General features: G+C 45.6%; 1 protein-coding gene across 1 annotated transcript in view; it reads left to right on the top strand.

Moving 5' to 3' along the window:
• The first annotated feature begins 3,332 nt into the window (after positions 1-3,332).
• Positions 3,333-21,213, top strand: part of rnf220a (ring finger protein 220a) — a 153,953-nt gene continuing 136,072 nt past the window's right edge. The window contains exons 1-2 of the mRNA XM_036554996.1: positions 3,333-3,651; positions 13,956-14,778. Coding sequence (XP_036410889.1) covers positions 14,133-14,778 — 646 coding nt within the window. The 5' untranslated portion in view covers positions 3,333-3,651; positions 13,956-14,132. The remainder of the gene's footprint in view (positions 3,652-13,955; positions 14,779-21,213) is intronic.

Below are 21,213 nucleotides of genomic sequence, written 5' to 3'. Positions count from 1 at the left end.
AAAAGTCAGGAAGTACAGCTGGCAGCTAAAAGAAAAAAAACAAATTCCACAGCCGTATCTTCCCCTGTTTCAATCGCCTTGCCACTGTGTGTTACAGTGCATTACCAATCCCTGCATCTGATGAAAACCACATGAAGAGAATGCTTCCCTTTAAAAACAGTGCTCTGGTGCAATATATCTACATCATAATGACATTATTATCACGTGAATGATCTGTTAATGGCTTGCAAATTCCCCCTTCTTGCCTGAATGCACTTATTTCCTGCTACAATGCACACCACTTATGAGCGTCACTGATAAAATAATCGATCAATATAATGATCGGAATCCTTGGGAAAAAAACAATAGGAACCTACAGAAAATGTCCCGCTTACAAGAATTAAGTGCTTGTATGAATCACATCATGTTCGACAAATGTGATTCTTAAAAGGGACGGCCTTGTATGAGATAATGTCCAAAACCTGTAAGCTAAGTAGGTCACCCTGGGTAAGGGCATCTACTAAACAAATCAATACTAACAATTACATTGTTATGATGACTTTTTTATAAGGCAGGCACATTACTCAAGCCGTTTTACAAGCTGAGGAGAGATTTTCACTTCGTCAAGTAGATGAGACATTTGTAATCTTGCTGGTCTTTCCAGGTCTTTCATATGATAAACGAAGAGCATCATCAGTGATCACCCTAAAACTCTGTCAGAGATCATGAGCCTCAAGCCAGGTAAACTCTTAGCTGTGCAAGACAATAGATTCACTGCTTTATTGTTTCTTGACCTATCCCCACTAGCTCACATACACATAGTGGGCAACTACAGCAACATGTCACAACTCACATTGTCGTTGCAATCAACACGTCATTGCAGGACCCAATGCGTTGTGCCAGCATTGTAAGCGATGGCATTGCAACATCCCCGGTGATTATCGACAGAGAACCTTCAGTGCTGTTGCAGGCAAAGAATCTACGGAGATGCTTTCTCATGAAGCAGCAGTGTGCACTCCACTGGAACGCCCGGCACTGCCATGCAACTGGCCAACCAGCAACAGGGTGAATCAATACCCTGACTGTGGCACGCTGAATTTAATAGGAAATAAAGCCATTCCTCCATCCAGCTGTGCTGCTTCCGCTACCCTGGGCGCCCTTACATGTTGTGGAATCTCCGGCTCTGTGTGGGGAAGAGCAGTAAGCTGAGATGCTACTTCATAAATTTAGCCTGTTGCCCCAAAGTTTGAGAGCTAGCATGATATAGCAGCTCTGTCGCATGCACGGTCACAATCAACTGCAGGGTTGAACCCTCGCCTCCAACCCGCAGGTTCAGGCCTTTGTGTGACCAGAAAATAACTATTGATTTCTGTCTAGACTCAATAAAAGGAGGGGTGGACAGGTCTTGGGCTGGACTGTGCGCAGGTCAGCTCAAAAAGAGAAAGTCTACGGCCTTTCCTGTAGACATTACAGACAAACCCCAGTAAGCTTTCATTTGGGGAATTGCATAAGTCCTGGTCCAAATACACACACAGCCTGTCCGAACCATCTAGGGTAAGGTTTTGTACATCGTCTTCAGACAGTCTGAATTATTAAGAAAAAATATGAGTTGCTGTTTGCTCTCAAGCATTTTAAGTCTTCCTGTCTAGTGATATGTGCTAAATAACGTAATAATTATCCTAACAAAAGCAACAACAATGCCATTAACAATATTAGTTTTACTTCAGTAATAACTACTGCTACCGCTACTATCAATAATAATGATAATAATAATGTTCCTTGCTGGTAATAAGTTTTCCATTCAGTTTCTTCTCTCCCCCTTGGCTCTATATAAGTATGAGAACATGAGAATTGACCAAGTGTCATAAACATGGCTTTGTATTCCTTAACAACCAAAAGATGCTTCTCAATAAATTGAAAATGTACGAATTGGGAATCCGGATGTGTAGTAAATCTTACAACTGTAATTGCCAATTATAAAACACAGAAGGGCGGAGGCAGTGATTGCGGCTGAAAAATGAAGTCTTTCAGCTCCGTCTGAGCACTCTCCCGCATGGCCATCATCTCTAAATGAAGGTGGCGTGAAGGAGGCTGCAGGCATGTCATTAATTTAACTCGCCTTCAAACACCCTTCTCTGCTCCGTTGTAAAAATTTGCTTTTGTCGAATGGACTCCGCTGACATGAACAGATGATGCCGCTCCATTCCAAACCGCGCTTTTCGCCTCGCGCAGAGGGGGAATCTGTTTGCCGCGCATCTTCTTTTGAATTCCTGTGAGGGAGGACAATGAGGAGACGCGGCTGCGATAACGGCATAGGTAACCCATCTAGATATCGGATTTTGTGTTATATCTCTGCTCATAGAGGTAAATTGCAAAACAGTATGGGGAGCTTGTTTTGTTAATGTCGATGAAATCCAACTTTGGAAGTTGAGGTCTGGGCTGCAACTCCCGTGTCAGCTGGCGGCTAACCGCAGGTGTAATTCGGTGTTCATCCAGCAGGTGGGTGTAGTCTCTGAACCGGCCGAAACATCCCGACACGTGAGAGCGCTTCCTCACGCACTGACGGCGGGCTGCAACTTTCAGAGAATTTCAAGGCAAACGTCTTCCCGTTGCTTCCGACCGAGGTATTCAAACGCACCGTTTCCGTTTAGGGTCAGCGCGTACACTGCTATGGCTTTTGCGTTAATGTTAAGTGTCCCGTGATTGCATTACAGGCAGTTTCTTTAGAGGCCACTTACAGTAAATGTGGGTTTCCGACATGAAAACCAGCACGCATGTGAATGACTGTGGTGTACCAAGAAGTGTTATAAAAAGTGAATTATTTTTACTGACGGCTTGCAAATAGTAATTGTCCCTCACTCCATGTGTTTTAAAAATTGCTCCAAGCGCATAAGAAGCCATTAGATATTTGCTGTGTAGGCTATAGCCTACCGCATCAGAAAGTAGTAAATCATTTATTATTAATCTTACTATTAAATTATTTCAATGTACTGTTTGTATAGTCACCATTTCTATAGTGTTGTGTTGCAGAATTAAGCCTCAGTTCATTTAAACATTGTTCGGAACACTGTGCCTCTCGGCTACTTGTACCACAGTAATGGGTAACTGTAGTTCGAGGCAGAAAAAAATATTATCACGCTGCTTCAAAAGGCCAGTTTAAATATGATTTTGTATTTTGTTTTGCTGTAGACATCATTTCACATGATCTCTTCAGTGGTGAAGCAAGACGATAATTCATTTAGTGTTCACAAAGCGGCACTGAGATCCCCGGGAGAGGAGAAAGAGGGTGGCGAGAGAGAGAGAGAGGGAGGGCGAGCGAGAGAGAGAATGTCAGTCAATGAGCAAGCCAAGCGCTGAGCGGCAGCACTGCACCTTACAGAGTATTTGCGAACGGCTCTTCAACCTCAGACCCGATATCTTTCCTTTTCTCCCTTTTTCCACTCTACCCAAATTCCTTCTCATCTGTACATGCAACTGATACCACCCTCAACACACACGCGGGGATAAGCTCTTACAAGTCAACCTGCTCCGATTGTTCCTCCGCGGTGCAACTACTTTCCTTTCCCTGCGACTTCGCTGTCTCCGGCTCCTCCGAAAGCCCTCGCTAGAAAAGTGTCCGTTGAGAGGATAAAAAAGCCATCTCGGACCTCCAAAGGGATTGCTTTAAACACCGTAAGTACTCAGAAAACCTGCCGACGGGTTGCGCTTGATCTGCTCTTTTAGTCGGTGATATCCTGTTGTCTGCTAACTTTCACGGTGACTTCGGTAGAAACAAATCTTGTTTTGTTTGGCTGAGTTCAGAATGCGAACGCATGTGATTGATTGTTTTCTGGTAGTTTTCCCTCTATTTACCGGGGCCTTCTTATTTTTTCTTGCCACTAGGACTAAGTGATTTTTGTTGATAAGGTCAACTGTTATTAATTACTATTGATCCATGTTGATTTTAACTTTGTGATCGGTTATTTTTAATGAATATTTAATCTGTGTGACACATTCCCTGCCCATTTCAATGCGGTACCAGATGTCTTGTGAGAATTTCAAACTGGTTTGGAATTGTGTTAACCAGTTTTAACATTTTTTGCGCGTGTTGAGTATTTCGGTTGCCATGGATATAGTGTTCGTGAACTTTTTGGTAGAGATTTTGTATTGAATGGACGTTTCTTGAACACTTTAGGGAAACTCGCTAGATTTGTCCACAAGAATTGACCCCTTGTGTTGTTCGAAAGCACCCTTTTTAACTTCTAACATTTACATAGTTTAGGAATAACCTTTGGTGCCGTCATGCCGAAAAAAACATATCATGACGACAGTACAACTCAGTGCCTGATGTTACCCAACACTGATTGTATAAACTCATGTATCCTATGGTAATCTTAAGTTGAGAACCGTTGTAAAATTGTTGTATTTGTGTGTGTGTGTGTGTGTGGTATAGATAGATAGATAGATAGATAGATAGATAGATAGATAGATAGATAGATGGATAGGTATGGCATACAGTTGGTATAGATGAATAAACATGCGTCACAGATAGCCTATTAAGTGAATTAAGTTGTATGGTTTTAGTAGTAGCTACGCTGGAAATTGTTCAAAGGTTATTTTTCATATTACATTAATTGTACGTTTAATGGTTACAAACGCCTTTGTTGTCATTCTACAAATATTATTAATATGGCAGTTCTGTTATGACTGTATAATTAAGGAAGTGTATTCCAGTACATTTGCACTGAGATGATGATAACATCTAGCTATACTGTTTTGTAGGCTACATTAAGGAAATCACTTCGTTGAACTGATTTTGTATTTGTAAAGTATGTTTCTTACAGACTGTTGTTGCCCTCCATATTAAAAGGGCAAGTGCAGATATTTCTGCTTTTGTTTTCCTTTTTTACATAACTAAATGTAAATGTAAATATAAAATCGCATTAATATAAACGTGTTTGAGTTTAGGTGTGTGCGTCCATTCGTAAGTTGGACGGTATCGCACATCTTGTTCCAAGATGTCTGCGTATTTTTGTTGGGACGGGACAAACAGGTGCCAGTGTTCAATTCTGATTTCCTCACAACAATGATGTCTCAAATCGGGAACTTGTCGACTCGTCAGCACGCAAAGGGAAACACCTGTTTACAAGGGAACGGTACAATTTATGTCCTGTCTGAAATGACTGAATAGAATTTGGACGGTTCCCGCTGGCCTGAAAAGCTGAAAACGACTTGACTGAAGGCGTGACATGTCGAGCATAATTTACAATTACGCCTAAATACGTAAAGGTTAGATTTGTCACACCGAGCAAGTAAATCTGCTCACACAACACCCACGATGCGTTTGAGTTCTGCTAATTCAATTAAAGAGTAATGGATGTAACTCTTTTTAAGGGCAGTAGCCTATTTTGAGCAATAATTCGGGCTATATCAGTGCCATGCTGTTGAATAATATTTAATTTGTATTAGTACACTTATTAAAAATTTATATATCGTCCGATTTTTTGTTGTCATGGAAATGTTAATATTTTAATATGGGAAATGGCGGTTTCAAAGTTTAAAGCGTCACTTTCTCTGCTTGACTTCTTTTTGGACTTTGAATTCATATTTTCAGACTAGGGCGTCGTTTACCTTGCTCATTCGAAAATATACGCAATACACCCAAATATCCTACGCGATCATTACGCGTTTTATTCCTCGCCTTATTTGCAGGCGTACCTGTTGAAAGCTATTTTTATTGTAGTCAAAAGAAAATAATTGTGTAACATAAATAGGATGCAGTTAATTCTAAATTCATCAAATGTGAAGTGGAGACTAAATTGTTCTGTATTTTAAATATATAGCTTTTCGAAACTAGTTTATTTGATACATACTATTTAAAAGGTTTGTCGATACGCTTTGAGCGGGTTAGCTGTAGTTTGTATTTATTTGTGGTATTTAGTAATGTGTTGTTGAAGATTGATAAAGTTGTTGTATTGTCTTATAATAAAACGTAGTGTAGTGTAACAAATTGACATAAATAGTTTCATTAATATTGTAATAAGTAGTACATGTATTACAGTTTGCATACCCGTTTCTGTTTTCGAATTACACAGGAAAGTCTGATAATCTTTATATATTTCCAGGTAGAGTAGTTTTTATTTTTACCTTTAATAAGCGCTGTCTTTTGTACGTATTCTGGAAAAGCATATTCCTTGGACACAGTGGGCCCCGTATTATGTGAAGAAACGCTATATTTATCTTTAGTGATTACATACCTCCCATTCGTTCTCTTACCTATGATCCATATTTTGTACGAGGATTATTATAACAAATAACATTGTCTCGAAGAACTGTAATTGCAGAAATGATAAAAAAGTTTCATTTTTCATGTCTTGTGGTGGTTTACAAATTTCATATTGTTCTCTGATAATATTATTTATTTCCCTTGAGTGGTATTTTGCATTTAATCTCTGGCAAATTGAACAATTGAATTATTGCTAGCAGAGGATGCGGTGACTTTCTATTAAATTTGTTAATTGAGAAATATTATTGGGACGAGCAGGCCAGTGTAATAAATTGATAAATGTTGAAATATGAGTAGTGAGGACAGTGGTATTATGCATTAGGCAGTTGGTCAAGTTTTTTCATCATTTTACAGATCATACTGAGGTGAAGTGCAGAGTGAAAATATCCCACACATTCCTGTGAATTTCCAGCCCCGTTGAAAAAAAAAGGAAACAGTTTTTACCTTTTGAATTTATGTTTTATGAAATACGCAGTCTGCAGTATTCGGATAGATCTTACGGAGTTCTCATCCTCAATGGTTTATTTTAAGTTGGGGATGTGTTGTTTAAGAGTGGCTGCTACGCTCTTTCTGTGCATATGCCCAGGGCATCGCTGTCACGGTCTGTTCGCACACAGCCTCCAGGACTCGATCACATACAGGCTGGACTTTCAGTTTGTTACCTTCTGATGGATAGCCCCGTTGATACACGCGGGGAAAGAGTGATACTCACCGTTCGGTGTCAGATTCACCAGCGGTGGCTGGGGAGAGACCGGCAGAGAGACAGTCGAGGGTGGAGGAAAAGTAAGAGATGATTTATTTGGCGGCGTTTGGATTTCCATCCCGAGTCCTTCTTCTCCCTCCTTTCAGCAGCGATGTCAGATGTTATTGCTTTCCATTGATTCTCTTGCAAAGTGAGAAGTGAACTAAAATTAATGTCGATTCCAGTGGCCAGATCAATAGCCAGAGTTATTTTAATCTGGATTTGTGCGCTGTGTGGAATTAAAAAGTCGCGAGAGCGAGCCTGTGGAATGAAACGCGTTTCTTTCTGGAGAACAATTAGGGAGACTTCTTCCCCTCTGCCGGCCGAGGAGGGCTCGGGGAGAGCGAGAACGAGGGGGAAAAAAGGAAGAGAAAATGGAAAGTGTCGTAATGTGCCATCTGAAACTTGCATTCATTTGCGACTATAAAACGGCTACTTTGCTTGAGACGCGTCGCCTTGTTTAGGGTTCCGGCACATAAATCCCGAGGACATTGAGAATAAATTAAGCATAGATTTTCATAATTACACTCGCCTGATGGTCCTTGATATATAGAGGCCCATCAATGTAGATTCTATCCCCAACCTACTTAAAAAGCAGCGTTTTTTCACCCCTATCGCATATTGTGATGTGCTAGTAAACACTTCACTTAAAGCACATTTGTCATGCAGATGGCGGGAAGGAAGGGTAATTAAAAGAAACGATTAAAAATAAATATCAAGTGCAGAAGGTGTTGATTGTATACATGTTTTTTATTTGATCGATGCAATTGTCACTGCAAGCTTTGTGTCGCCTGTCCTCTTGTGTTTAAAATTTCTTCAAGGGTATATGCTATTGACAGGTGTGAGCGGGACTTGAGCACGAGCGGAGGAGATTGCCGGTGCAGTCGCCAAATTCCACGCTCCCCGCATGTTTTATATTTGGGTGTAGTTATTATGGGGTTTGAGAACATCGCCATCTCAGTATTTTCTTGGTAACAGTATTCTGACTGCAGGCACACATAATGAATACAATCAAGGCTTAGAATTATTGTTGTATTTTGTTTTTTTACCAGTCTGGTGGAAAAAGTCTGATTCGTTTTTAATTAAAACGTGGTTTGTGCAATGGATAATCAATATGTTTACACATTTAATACAGATCAGTCTAATTTTTGGAAGGAAATGTTTTTGGCTTTGTGTTGTACTTCCTTAAATTGTTTTGAGGAAAATGTTGCCGTGTTCAGGATCTACAAGTGAACATTTATTCCCTTATTTTTCCAAAATTGTATCAGTATGGATAGATACAATCTTTGCATGCCCTATGTCTGTTAAAACATGCAGAGCAATACAGATAAGAATGTATGCGTTTCGGTTTAGTAGAAAAACTTGTGGTCGAAACAGTTGCTTTTGTTCTGTCTTTATCTAGCTTTAAGATCACTGCTTCTAGAAAGGTGTAATGCTATGTGTAGTGTGTGAATTGGGCAGAGACGGGGGAGCCATCCTTTAAGCGAGTAGGTGGAGGGCTAGTGAAGGCTCTCTCTTCCAGGTCTCTTGTGTGCAGAAGGCATGGCTGCGTTCTGTTTGGGGTGCCATGTCTTTGAGAAGCTTTGTCAAGTCTGGAGTGCATGATGGCACATTCCTGCACCCCCCCTTTGAGTTGTGATTTTGGTGATGGACTGAATTTTGGAATATTAACAATACGAAAGCACGGCAACTATTTAAAGGTTAATACTTACACACAGGCAAAATGATGTCCTCAGCTTCAGGGTATTTCTGCATGTGAATATTGCATTTTGACACCCACAAAATGAAAAACACAAATACATGTGAGGAGCACAATTTGTTTTCTGTGATACTGGATTCGTATCTTGTTCACAATTTTCCATGCTGTTTTTAATATGTTAGCCATCTGAAATGAAGGTTATATATTTAAATGCATGTATTAAGGAATTTTCCGTTAGAACAATTTAAGCAAATGCACAGAAAAGGAAAGCTGATGTTTAAAGTTTTTTTTGGAGAAAAATATTTATCTGCAGTTTTGCACATTTTTCCCTTTTTTGCCAATTATTCTGCAGATTCTCAATGATGGAAAATATGTTAATTTTCAGAGTTTTCCCAAAAGGGTTCACCAGAGCTGTGGTGACAGATTCATTTGAAAGGGACAGCTATTCACCTGCTCTGATGTTGCTTATTATCTTTGCGCTGTCAGAAGCGGGCAGAGGGAGTGTGTTTGCCGCAGGAACGCACGATGCCCTAACGCAGACTCGTCGCGTTCAATCACAATCAATTTGAGGGCATCAAACTCCAAAGGATTTGCCTGTCAGTGTATCTACATGTGTCTCTATCCACGCCGCATAAGTTTTGAACTCTTGTTGTTTGCTTTGAGCGTCTTGCATTCCAGGAAAAAAAATAAATAATTAGAATAAAAGAAATGTTGCTTCAATAAGTCAAACTGCTGGCCGGCCATCATTTCCATACGCAAACAGAGAGAGATGGAGGGGTTTTCTTCTAAACTTTTTTTCCCCCTGCTCCTGAGCTGCGGCAGCAGTTGAATATGCAACGCCTGTGTTACCATAATGAATAGGCAGCCACGGTAGCTGAATTGGTCTGTGGCGTTTTATAAGCCTAGCTGGCCAACAAGTTGTCGTCAGCAGCTTCGGGGCCGACTGCCTCTTTCATTGTGTGTGTTATCTATTATTAAGATCCAGTGGTTGGCCAGCAGTGCCTTCTGTGGTGTGTAAACTAGGGAAACGGCTTTCAGTCCGCCGGGAATGCTGGCTGGAAGCTAGGAGTAAAGAAAGAGAGAGGGGGCAATCTCACTTTCCCCGCTTTTCCTGAAGAAATGATCTGCATTGGGAGGGGGGAGAGGGGGGCTCTTTGTAGTCCGGGGCTCGCTTTGAGCTCAGGGAGCCAGACACCTTACAAATAATCTGGGCTTAGCCGGGAATTAGTTTGGCTCAGGTGATTTGGAGGAGGCAAACAGCACCAGCCCCTGAACTGCACAGCCCGGGCAGGTTAGCAAACTTTGACAATGATTTTCCCTGTAATGAATCAATTTGCTGGTTGTCCTTAAACTTCAGAGAGGTTTATTTCACAAACAAATATCCGCCCCTGGCTTCCTGGAAAATTCGCTCCGGTTCATATTTTTGGGGCTGTTAAAATTCGAACGGGAATGCTGTGTACGTAACATGCAGGAATAAAAAAAAAAAAAATTAATAATAATAATAAAGCGCAGATTAAGGAAACAGGACTGTGGAAGACATGATCGACTAACCGGCTTCTGTTGGTAAAAGGTTCAAATGAAAAAAAAAAAATCAAAGGAAACATTGTTAAAGCTCTTTGCGATACTTTCCAGTACCATCCAGAAGTCCCATATCGCTGGGGAGTCTGTGCAGTATGTATGTACTGTATCGTCTGTACAGGACAGATTGTACTATCATAATTGATACTGTTTATATTCCCAAGTATCCCTATTCTGCCCAGTGTGCTCCGGTATTAAATCACTTTGTTTCCTGTGTGTCCTGTTCGACTGTGGCTTTTTAATGCGCGCCTGCTCCTGCCTTATTGAATGGCACCTTCGGTAGTGGGTTTCACTCACTGAGAGGCTCCTGATACTAATTCAGAAGGATGTCTGAACTTTGCAGTTCTGTCTTGCTGCACCCGCCAACGGCGAATTACTGTATTTTCGATAGTATTGACCGCTCGTCCGGCCTCCACCCAACGCCAGCTGTCTGGAATACAGAGTAAGCGGCCGCTGCAGCGCGAGCCAGCAGCCCTCAAAAGAAGCCTTGCGGCACGATTTGCTTGTTTTATATAAGCAAACAGTCGGTGCCACATTTTACAATTCCAGTGGAGAGCAGCGCTAAACATGTCCAGGTTTATGAAAAGGCGCCTGTTTTTTTTTTCAGCAGTTAATTACCATTTGAAGTGACTTTCCATGCTCTGGCATTGTTATCAATAATAGACAACCCTTCATTGATTGGAAGCAGCAGCTGTATAAGATGGCAGTTTCAAGTGCCTTTTAGGTGTTTGAAATGATGGCGTTTGAGCGGGTTTTAAGAGAAATTCAGCCTAATTAGCGGCTGATCAGTGTTTTTGAAATTGAACCAGATCCCAGCGCAATATCCTGTGAGGTTTTCCCAGTGTCATTGTCACTGCCATTGTTGCGGCTCTTGTTTTTTTTTCCTTTCTTTGTTTGTTGAGATAACGGCGTTGCAGCTCAAGTGCCTGGTCTGCTCGGAGGCTTCTCCTCGGCGGGCTCATGTATGTTGTGTATTTTGCGGAGGATTGAATGACACTGTCTGGCCTCCTCTCTAATAAAATGCTTGAGTGGTACTTAACCCACCTTCGTGGCTTCGTAGAAACAATCACTACATTCACTGACAGACGGAGGAAAAGTGCAGAGAGCTGTGGCTTTGAATGGCGTTCCCTCACACAAACTTTTTTTTTTCCTGTTTGCTTTTAGGAGCTGTCCTGCTGTTACATTTGACTGTCCAGTTCTGTCAGACTGGATCCATTTAATTTCTTTTCTCTCGCAAACAAACCTGAAGGAGACCGGCTTTGACAGCCTTGTCTTTATCTTAAGCGTGTTTTACAGTTTGTTTTTTATCAGCCTGCTCAGAGCGGAAATGTTCCAGTCTGTACTGCTTGACGTTGCAGATATAGGACAGACTGAAAACATTGTCATAATTAAATTTGAAAGAAAAAAGGAAAAAGAAAGAAAACAGTTATTCTGAAATGTATGCATTCTGCACTGATTTATCAGTCTTGTAGGAGTAATCAGGTTGTGGCAACTTGGAAATTGTAAGACATCGTCTCCTTGGATGTCGAATATACCCGTGACACTTTTAAATATAATACTCTTGTCATATACAGATGAAATACACACACTATTCCCATAGCACTGACAATAAAACTGAGGACAAAACGCAGGTAAAAGAAAGATATTAACAGTATTCATTTAATGGGAAGAGGTTTAGAAAAATAATATGAAAGGGTTTGAGCTGTTAAGTGAGAGGATATTAAATGTTAAGAATGTTTATTATCTGTTAACAGTTACTGGGGTATTCTGTGTAAGGAATGCGTTTGACTTAATTACAGCTGCTGCTGCTCCCACTGCCCCTGCTGTTACCACTGCTACCAATGTAGCTTTAATATTATTACTCATATAATAATGCTGAGACTTCTTTTTTCATTAAAATAATTTTCTTTAATTACACACCATTTATGAATAATGACATGTTTATCTGAAAGGGAAGTGTGTATATTAGTGCATGTTTGCATGTTTGTGTGTGTGTGTGTGTGTGTGTGTGTGAGCATGTGCATGGGTATGTGTGTATGTGGTTGCTGTGTGTGTTCTTATGTGTGCATGTTTGTATGCATGTGTGGATGTGTTTGCGTGTTTATATGTGTTTGTGTGTGTGTGTGAGTGTATGTGTGTATGTATGCGTGTGCATATGTGTTTGTGTGTGTATGTGTGTGTGTGTGAGTATTCAGAGAGCTAGGTGCCAGCGCCCGGCGGGTTCCTGGCTGTCAGCAGCCAGCGACAGGCCGCTTCGCGTCCCCCTGTGATTGGCCGTGGAGCGTTAGATTTGTTCCTGTGGATCCAGCGCCCGGCGTCCGCCTGTGCAGAGAGCAGAAATGATTAGCACATCTGTATAGCGCTCAGCCTACTTAGGCCCCAGCAGCCAGCACAAGGGGATATCCTGTGTCCTTTTATTGGATTGTCAGTTTCACACTGCCTCACCACGTTGATGGTAATGATGATAAAATTGAAATATCTGGGCACTTATCACTGTATTACCTCGCTATCAGCACCTGCCCGACTCATTTTTTTCGAGGTTATTTGAGGTTTGATACAGAGGGGAAGACAAGCAGTGTAAGGAGATACAGAGAGCCTTTATTACGGGGATATTTTTTAGATTCTATTTTCAGGAATAAATTGGAGCAGAGATGGGGTATAATGCGATCCACGGGCTCTCGCCGGCACGGAGCGGTGTTGTCTGACGCTTGTATTCCGCGCAGACGAGAGAGACACCGCATTCCTCCGCCGTGTAGGCCATACTGTAAAGGGCCTTTTTTTTGAATTATGGGGGAGCTGTGCGGTGTGTAAGTGTGGAGATCAGGTTTTAAATTGATTTAAATGAGTGTTCTGGACAGCTGATCTCAGAGAGGGGAAAAAAAATCCCAGCGCATTCCTTCAGTTTCTTTGATGTTGGCCAATATTCTTGCGCCGCTTTGAAAATTTGCAGGGTGACATGTTGGGTACGACCTGCCTTGTGTTCTTCGTAAAATTAAATTTGTAAAACAGTAAATCGCAATATTTTATCCGCACTGATGGTAGTCATAAGGATGCAGGTGTCCCTTTTTGCTAGAAATTCTCCATGCACTTTTGTCTCGGTTTTTGATTTTTTTGTGTTGCAGTGCCTTCCTTTGTACATGTGTGCTGAGTTGTCTTTATTAAAGCGCTCTATCTTCGCTGATTTGCTTGTTTGTCATGTGTTCCTATTAGCAGAGCGCCCGGTGTTCTGACGTTTTGCAATGTGTAGGCTGCCTTTAAAATGCCCTTTGAGATAAAAATCCCCTCACACTTCCAGCAATCTGCCCATCTTTCCCCCGAGAGGATTCCAGTCTGTTTCCCTCCTACGGAGGTCAAAGGTGAATTGGAGCTAATTTATTCATTCAGTCAAATTTCCTGTGCAGATGGTGGTTAGATATGCCGTCAGTATCAGATCCAGCGAGGAATCCTATTAAAGTGGGGCGAGTGAGCACACGAGTGCACCCGGGCCCTTATCTGATCCGCCAGCGATACCCTTATCTGTGACAGATGGAGTTCCGGTCCGCTGGTGAGAGATGGAGAAATAAGCAGCTTGTGTGCGATCCAAATGACAGAGTCTGATGAAAGTTTGGACTTCAAAAACCCCCGGATTGTGTTTGAAATACTTGAGGGTTTTGACTTTCACTTTTTCACCCCCCCCCATCCTTTCTTTGCAGGACTTGACCTTCTGATGATGACCCGGCAGTAAGGTGGACCCCCCCACTGCGAAGCTGTCCCTCGACCTGTGTGACCCGAGCAGCCCCCCAGCGCCCCGCCTCTATCTCTCAGCCCCTCCTCCTCCTCCCCCGGACCCCGCCTTCTCTCCGCTCCAGCGAGCCAGCCTCAGAGCCCAGATGGACTTGCACCGGGCCGCCTTCAAGATGGAGAGCTCCTCCTACCTGCCCAACCCACTGGCCTCGCCGGCGCTAATGGTGTTGGCCTCCACGGCCGAGGCCAGCCGCGACGCCTCCATCCCCTGCCAGCCGCCCCGCCCCTTCGGCGTCCCGGCCTCCGTGGAGAAAGACGTGCACCTCCCCTTCACCAACGGCTCCTACACCTTCGCCTCCATGTACCACCGGCAGGGCGCCGTGCCCGGCGGCTTCCCCAACCGGGACTTCCCACCCTCGCTCCTCCACCTGCACCACCAGTTCGCCCCGCCCAGCCTGGACTGCTCTCCAATCAGCATGCTGAACCACAGCGGTGTGGGCGCCTTCCGGCCCTTCGCCTCCCCCCCGGAGGAGCGTGACGGAGGCGGGGGGTACCAGTCGGCCTTCACTCCCGCCAAGCGGCTGAAGGGCTGCCTGGAGGCAGAGGCCTCGCCCCACCTGCGCTACTCGGACGCCGAGGGGAAGGAGTACGACTACGGGGGTGCGCAGATCCCGTCCAGCTCCCCGGGGGCGCTCAAGGCTGTGGAGGACGCCGGGAAAAAGATCTTCGCTGTGTCCGGCCTGCTGTCCGACCGAGAGCCCTCGTCCAGCCCGGAGGACCGCATCGAGCGCTGTAAGTCTCCGCCCACCATGCCCCGCCCACCACGCCCTGCAGAGCCTAGGCCCCGCCCTCACCCATCCACCAACACTGCCGGTCCAATCACACCTGCCCCCGCACTGCATGCTTTGCACCTCACACAGGTGTGCGGATTCAGCCTCATGTTACCTTCCTGACGAAATTTACCACAGACATTCGCAAGAGAACAGGGCAAGAAGCCAGTGAAAAGCATCTACTCCACCTGATTGTCATGTACCTGCATGTGTTCCCTTCCACTTTAAAACCTCCTAACATATACACCCTGTCCCTCGAAGATGTACGCTCTTTTGAACACAGCATATGCTTACCCGAGCCCCGCTGAGGAGTGTCAAACAGAGTCTCGCTGTACTGCAGGAACAGCACGCTACGTGGGTGTCGCAGCGACTGAATGTCACCTTTCACCCCTCCGCTTAATGCGGCTGTCTTCGCCGGCTGTCTTGCAGATACATGCAGGTTTGAGGGTAAAGCCATTACGGGGGGATTTTCCCCGCTAAGTGCTCGCGGAAGAATTTGTGAGGGAAATGTCTAATAACAGCCGTACCTGCCCTGAGCGGGTCGAGCTGAGCAACACAAGCAGTGTGTGTGTGCGGGAGGCCCTCAGCTTTCAGTGCCAGTAATCTGTCCTGTGAACCCGAACTACAAATACAGTAGCAGCCACTGTGAAATCCAGAAGCAGCTCCATAGGCCTGCTCAGATTTAGTCTCACCAGCTCGGATTTGTTCTCCCGCTCTCCTTCGCTCTCTCCATCTCTCCTCCCACGCTTTGTCTCTTTTTCTCATTCTTTCTTTGTCTTTTTTTTCTTTTTCTGCTTCTCTTCCTCTTGAGGCCCACTCTGCATTCTCACTGCCATTCTGACTTCAGGGTCCTCTTTCTACTTCTCCTCTCTGCCTTACTTCTCCCTTCTTCTTTCTTTCTGTCTTTCTTCTGCCTTTCTTTTTTCCTTGTTCTCTCTTTTATGCCTGCTCTGTCATACAGCCCCCTACTCCTCTCCTCTCCTCTCTTTTTCCCTCCATCCTCCGTTGAGCCGTACTGAGTTTCACCCCAAAGCACTGAAATATCACCGGTCTCTGGCCAGTGGAGTTCATTAAGCCAGGTGTTGGATCATTATGAGCCTGCCAGCTCGAGCTGAGGGCTTACTCCGTTTTACCAGCCTTGTGAACTCCACCTGGGAAAGCTTTGCGTCTTCCCCTTCCTGTGACCTCTTTATACAGCTTTTAGTTTTTGGTTTCTTACAGTTTCGCTAACAGAGCTAAAGTACTACGCGCGACAGTAAAATTACAGGGTGCCTCTGGGATTCAAACTTATGACCCACCGGTTCCAGATACAATGTAGAGCCTTAGCCACAGCTCCACATGTTCTGCAGACGTGTGCAGAGCAGAGCTCTTTGCCCTAGGATGGTTAGGGCTGAACATCCAGTGGTTTTGCAAAGTACCATCATCTCTGGAAAACAGACTATGGCAGGAGTCAGTGCACGTATGCTTGCACACATAGAGGGAGTGGCCCGAGGTTTTGAGACAAACGCAGATGGGTATCATGTGTAGGTCACTCACGTTCAGTGCGTTTCTGGTGTAGTGTTTATGGATTTCGGTTGAAAAGCCTCAGGGTGGGTTAGAGGAGGCGAACATGCTGGCTTCGCCGCTGTTCAGATTCACCTGACAAGCAAATACAGGGGTGCCAGCCTCCAAACTTATTAAAATGAAAGTGGGGAACACAATATCAAAAATAACAACAGTAGGCGGGACGCGTCTCAGACCGAGCACCCCCGGCCCCCCCCCCCCCACCGCCCCGCACCCCGAACCCGCACTCGACTCTCTTCAAAGCAATCCGTCTGAAACCGCGACAGATTGGTGGGAACGCTTCATTCTCCACTGCGAATGAGAGCAGAGGCTCATTAGCGCTCCTGGAGCCAGTAGGATGTACCGGGAGAGAGCGGGAGGGAGAGATCCACCCCCCCGTACCCCCCCCCCCATGGAGGAGTGCATAGCAGCTGAGACTCAGATCAGATCAGAGGAGGAGGCTGGGGGGGGGGGGGGGGGTAACTGATCACACGGAAAGACATTCGCAGGAGCACAGAGGCCCGTGACTGACACCTGATGAGAGAGAAGGGAGGCAGAGGGAGGGAGAGTTATTCCATATCAAGGGTTTCATCGGAAATGAGCCTTGGGAAAGTTGTTTACACTGTTTGGCATCTTTAAGGGCGTGTGAGAGTGCGCGGGAGTACACGTGTGTGTTTGTGTGTGTATGTGAGAGCGCGTGTGTGTGTGTGTGTGTGCGGTAGTGGTGCAGGGCTGGAGGACCTGTGAGAAAAGCGGGAACACTTCATTTGGGCGTTTTGGGTTATACCAACAAGAATTAGCCGGGATAGGCCTCGGCCCTGCCGCTTGAATTGCCTTCCAATTACTGAGCTCCTTCACACGATCCCGGCCTCCTCGCCTGCATTAAGCTGACATTCACACCGTTAGATTAAAACGTGCTCCCAGCTGCCACGACGACCGGGCCCTCCTCCTCACGGCCTGGGAGGGGGATTAAAGCAGGGAGGACCGGGGGAGTCCGGAGCTCACGGTTCCCAGGACAAGGAGTCACTGGCCGGGATCTGACTGGAAAACAGGGATTTCGAGGGCTGGAAGCGTTTCTTCTCTCCTTTTCGGAGCTGTATCTAATTAGATTAGAGCGGCAGCCCACCAAGAGCTCAAATGCAATTGAATTCCCAGCACTTTTATATAAGAGACTTAAATTGGGTTCCTCTTGACTGAATGCCGTGCTGCGCATTGTCACCCAGAGAACAGTGACCTCTCTGTGTTAAGCTCCAAATCTTCCCAGCAGAGCGTCAAACACTTTTATTTACCTTCATTCTGTCAGCTATTAAAGCCCTTTGTGGAAAGCTCCATCATAGCAAAATATTACTGTATTACCCTAAACAGGGCCCTCACATGCGGTATTACAGCAGCTTGTATGTGTCAGCCCTGAATTTAAAGCTTTAACTCACAGATACTCACATGAGCTGCTTAGACATACGTCTGTCAGATTCAGTTGAGTTTAAAGGAATTATATTTCTGGTTATGAACATATGAAATGATGTTATTTATCAAAGTATGTCAATTGCAGTGTCACATTTATTTATCAAAAGGTATCAACTGTAGTTTCACATTTGTGAAAAGGGGTTTGTGTTTTTGAATATGTATATGTATGAGGGAGTGTGTATGTGTGTGCGTTTATGTGTGTGTGTGTATGCGTGTATGTATGCATGTGTATGTGTGTGTGTGTGTAGTGTATGTCTGTGTGCGTGTTGTGTGTGGTGTGTGTGTGTAGAGTATCTGTGTGTATGTGTGCGTGTGTGTAGTGTGTGTATTTGTGTGTGTCTGTGTGTATATGGGTGTGTGATGTTTGTGTGTGTGTGTGGTGTATGTGTGTGTGTGTACTGTATCTGTGTGTGTGTGTGTGTGTGTATGTATCTGTGTGTGTGTGTGTAGTGTATCTGTGTGTGTGTGTGTGTGTGTGTGGTGTATGTGTGTGTGTGTACTGTATCTGTGTGTGTGTGTGTATGTATCTGTGTGTGTGTGTGTGTGTGTGTAGTGTATCTATGTGTGAGTGTGTGTGTGTGTGTGTGTGTAGTGTATCTGTGTGTGTGTGTGTGTGTGTGTGTGTGTGCGCCTGTGTTTTCGTCACCCCTCATTAGCATGGCAGAAAGATGGGCTGAACCCGGCACAGCACAGTCTGTGCACACAGTCTCATTTAGCAGCCTGGCCAGGGAGAGACAGAGACAGAAAGAGAGAGAGAGGGAGAGACAGATTAAAGGAGAGATAAAAGAAGTGGAGAAAAGCAGGGGATGAGCAATCAGCAGAGGGGTCTGAGTCGAAACGCAGACCCCGGCTTCCTTCCTGAGCAGCCGAAATAAAACAGAAAAATCCTTAAGACAACAGAGCGCGGCCACGTGGGCTTCCTTCCTGACGTGACCCACCCGTGAGCCGTTTCGGCCTGTCTCCATAAATTCCCCCTGATTTACGCACCGCGCGTTACCCAGGCAGGCCCCGGCGGTGTGGCGGGGGGGGTGGTTGGGGGGACTGACCGCTCTGCTGGGCGGCTGCGCCGGACGGCCGTCGCTCACCGGCCGTCGCTCACCGGCCGTCCTGAGAGGGAGCCGCGCTCACCCCCCAAAATTCCGCCCCCGCTTTTCTCTTCTGGAGTCTGAGCGTTAGCGTGGAGCATGTCTGCACATACATGGAGCGCCATTGTTGTAGCGGTCTCCTGCGCCGAAGAATAACTGTGACACTGGAATGCTGTGACTCATATTCTTTTCTCATTTACCATAATAAGCCCTCCCCTTCAACGCCGGTGCAGTCTCCAAATAGCGGACCCTAACAACCGTATTATAATACTTTAGAGCCAACTGTACGCAAACTTCTGTATGTTCTTTTAAAAAAGATGTTTCTCCGGGTTCTTATTTGCCGGGTTTTTCCTCGTCGCTATCCATCCATCTCTCTATTTTTGGCTCCCAATTATCCGCTAACGTCGCCTCCTCCGTCTGTCTGACTAACTCGGCGCGCTGACGTGCTTGTTGATCTCGCCTGGCTGATCTGTCGCAGGCGGCCAGGTTATTTCGCTGTTTTCGTTTCAAAATGTTCAAAAGAGCAGTGGGCTCTGACAGCTGTTTAAACATGTCGTCTTTTTCAAAGAGCAGATGTCTTCGGCGGGGCCGCGGCGTGTTTGTTATTCTTTTGGAGATATTGGGAGCCGGGGAGCAGTTGCGTGGAAGGGAGACAATAACAGACCAGAAAGTGAACCTCAGACCTGCAGACAGACCAGAAAGTGAGGGAGGGGGGGGGGGAGAGGGAGAGAGGGACGGAGGGAGAGAAGGAAAGAGAAATTCCTCAGGAGGAATGAAACATGAATAAAACTGTGGCAATGATACACGGTTCCATTTGTGTTCCTATTCCTCTGGTGCGTACTGGAAGGAGAACCTCGCGGTTGCTTCTTCTCCCTTTCGTATCTGACTGGGACACCTCAGAAATTGCCTTTTTTGGCTCACAGGACAGTGCAGAAATCCCTTTGCAGTCAAAATAACATTTTCCAACTATAGGCATAAACTAATGCCAATGCCCTTTGAACATTGTACATTTTAACATCAGCCTGTATTGTCATTTCCTGTTACAGCAACCTAGAAAGAAAGAACCTGTTTGTCTTTTGACTGACGTGATGTGAAAGTCGCTCTCAGCAGTCGTACACTGTGGCAGAGGACAGATGGGCAGGGCCGATAATGGCCACACTCTGTTGCTGCAGTTGCTCCGTTCCGGCACGCGAGGAGTTAAACAGCCACAGCCTCCAAGGAGATGAACATTGTCATCCTCACCAAATCTGGGGCCCCTCCTCTCCCTCGTCCCCCCCCCCCCTTCCCATCTCCCCCTTCTCTCTGTCACGGTCTGGTGGCGAGGTTAAGTTAAGTAAGAGTGTTCTAATAATTAGGCTGCTGCCCGGGTGCTCGGCCGTGCTTACCCAGATGTTAAAAGGCTTGTCCCTTCATGCTGCTGACCCCCCCCCCCCCCCCAGCCCCCCCATCTGTTTGTCCCTGGCCCCCACGGCTTTGTTTACTACCCCGTCTGCCTTTCGCCCTCGCCCCCAACCTCCTCCTCGGTGGCTTTGATTACCAGCCGTGCAGCAGGCCCCGACAGTACTTTCAGTGACAACCGGGCCCTGGACTGAGATAATGTATGCGCAAAGACCGAGCGAATAAAAAGCGGGGTCTGTTTTCGCCAGCTCTGCTGGTGCACAGTAGGCGATTCACGCTACAAAAAGGGACAAGCAGGCAACAGGGAACGCTCCGCCCTGCAGGCTGTGCTTGTTTATGTCAGCTGAGCGCTGACACACAACTGGTGAGGGAAGCCGGACCTCTCAGACCTCCCCCGGCACATTCTGCCTTTCTCACCGACTCTCATCTGCTTCGTGGCGAGATGCAGGAGACAGAGGACAAACAGCGGAGAACAGGCCACATGTTAATGACCTGCTACCTGAATAGTTTTAGTTTTACCGCATATCTGAAAGGTGAAATTATGCCGGTAAAATGCTGGCAAATAAAACGCGTCCGACAGCAGATAATGTGGCCTTTCCTGTTCCCTTTCGCCAGCTGCTGTATCACATGGCCATGTTTTTTTTTTTTTTTTATTTGTCTTGTGTTTTTTGAAAAGAGCCACACTCTGTCCCAGGCGATTGGCTGGGGGGAGCAGGGTTTTTTATTGTGGGCAGATGAGGGAAGCATTTTTTCAGTCGCGGGGTGCAGGATGTGGGCAGGCTGCGGGGCGGTTGCTGACGGCAGCAGGTGTCTGTCCCTCCCGTCATGAATGTGTTAAAGAGCGGTGGGCCGGGCCATTGTGCCGCGGCGCCGCAGATCACGGATTAACGCTTCCTGCCTGGGCTTTT

This window comes from Megalops cyprinoides, chromosome 20 (assembly GCF_013368585.1).
Source record: "Megalops cyprinoides isolate fMegCyp1 chromosome 20, fMegCyp1.pri, whole genome shotgun sequence".
Classification (NCBI taxonomy): domain Eukaryota; kingdom Metazoa; phylum Chordata; class Actinopteri; order Elopiformes; family Megalopidae; genus Megalops; species Megalops cyprinoides.
The sequence above is the reverse complement of the archived record's forward strand: the minus strand, read 5'-3'. Positions and strand labels throughout refer to the sequence as shown.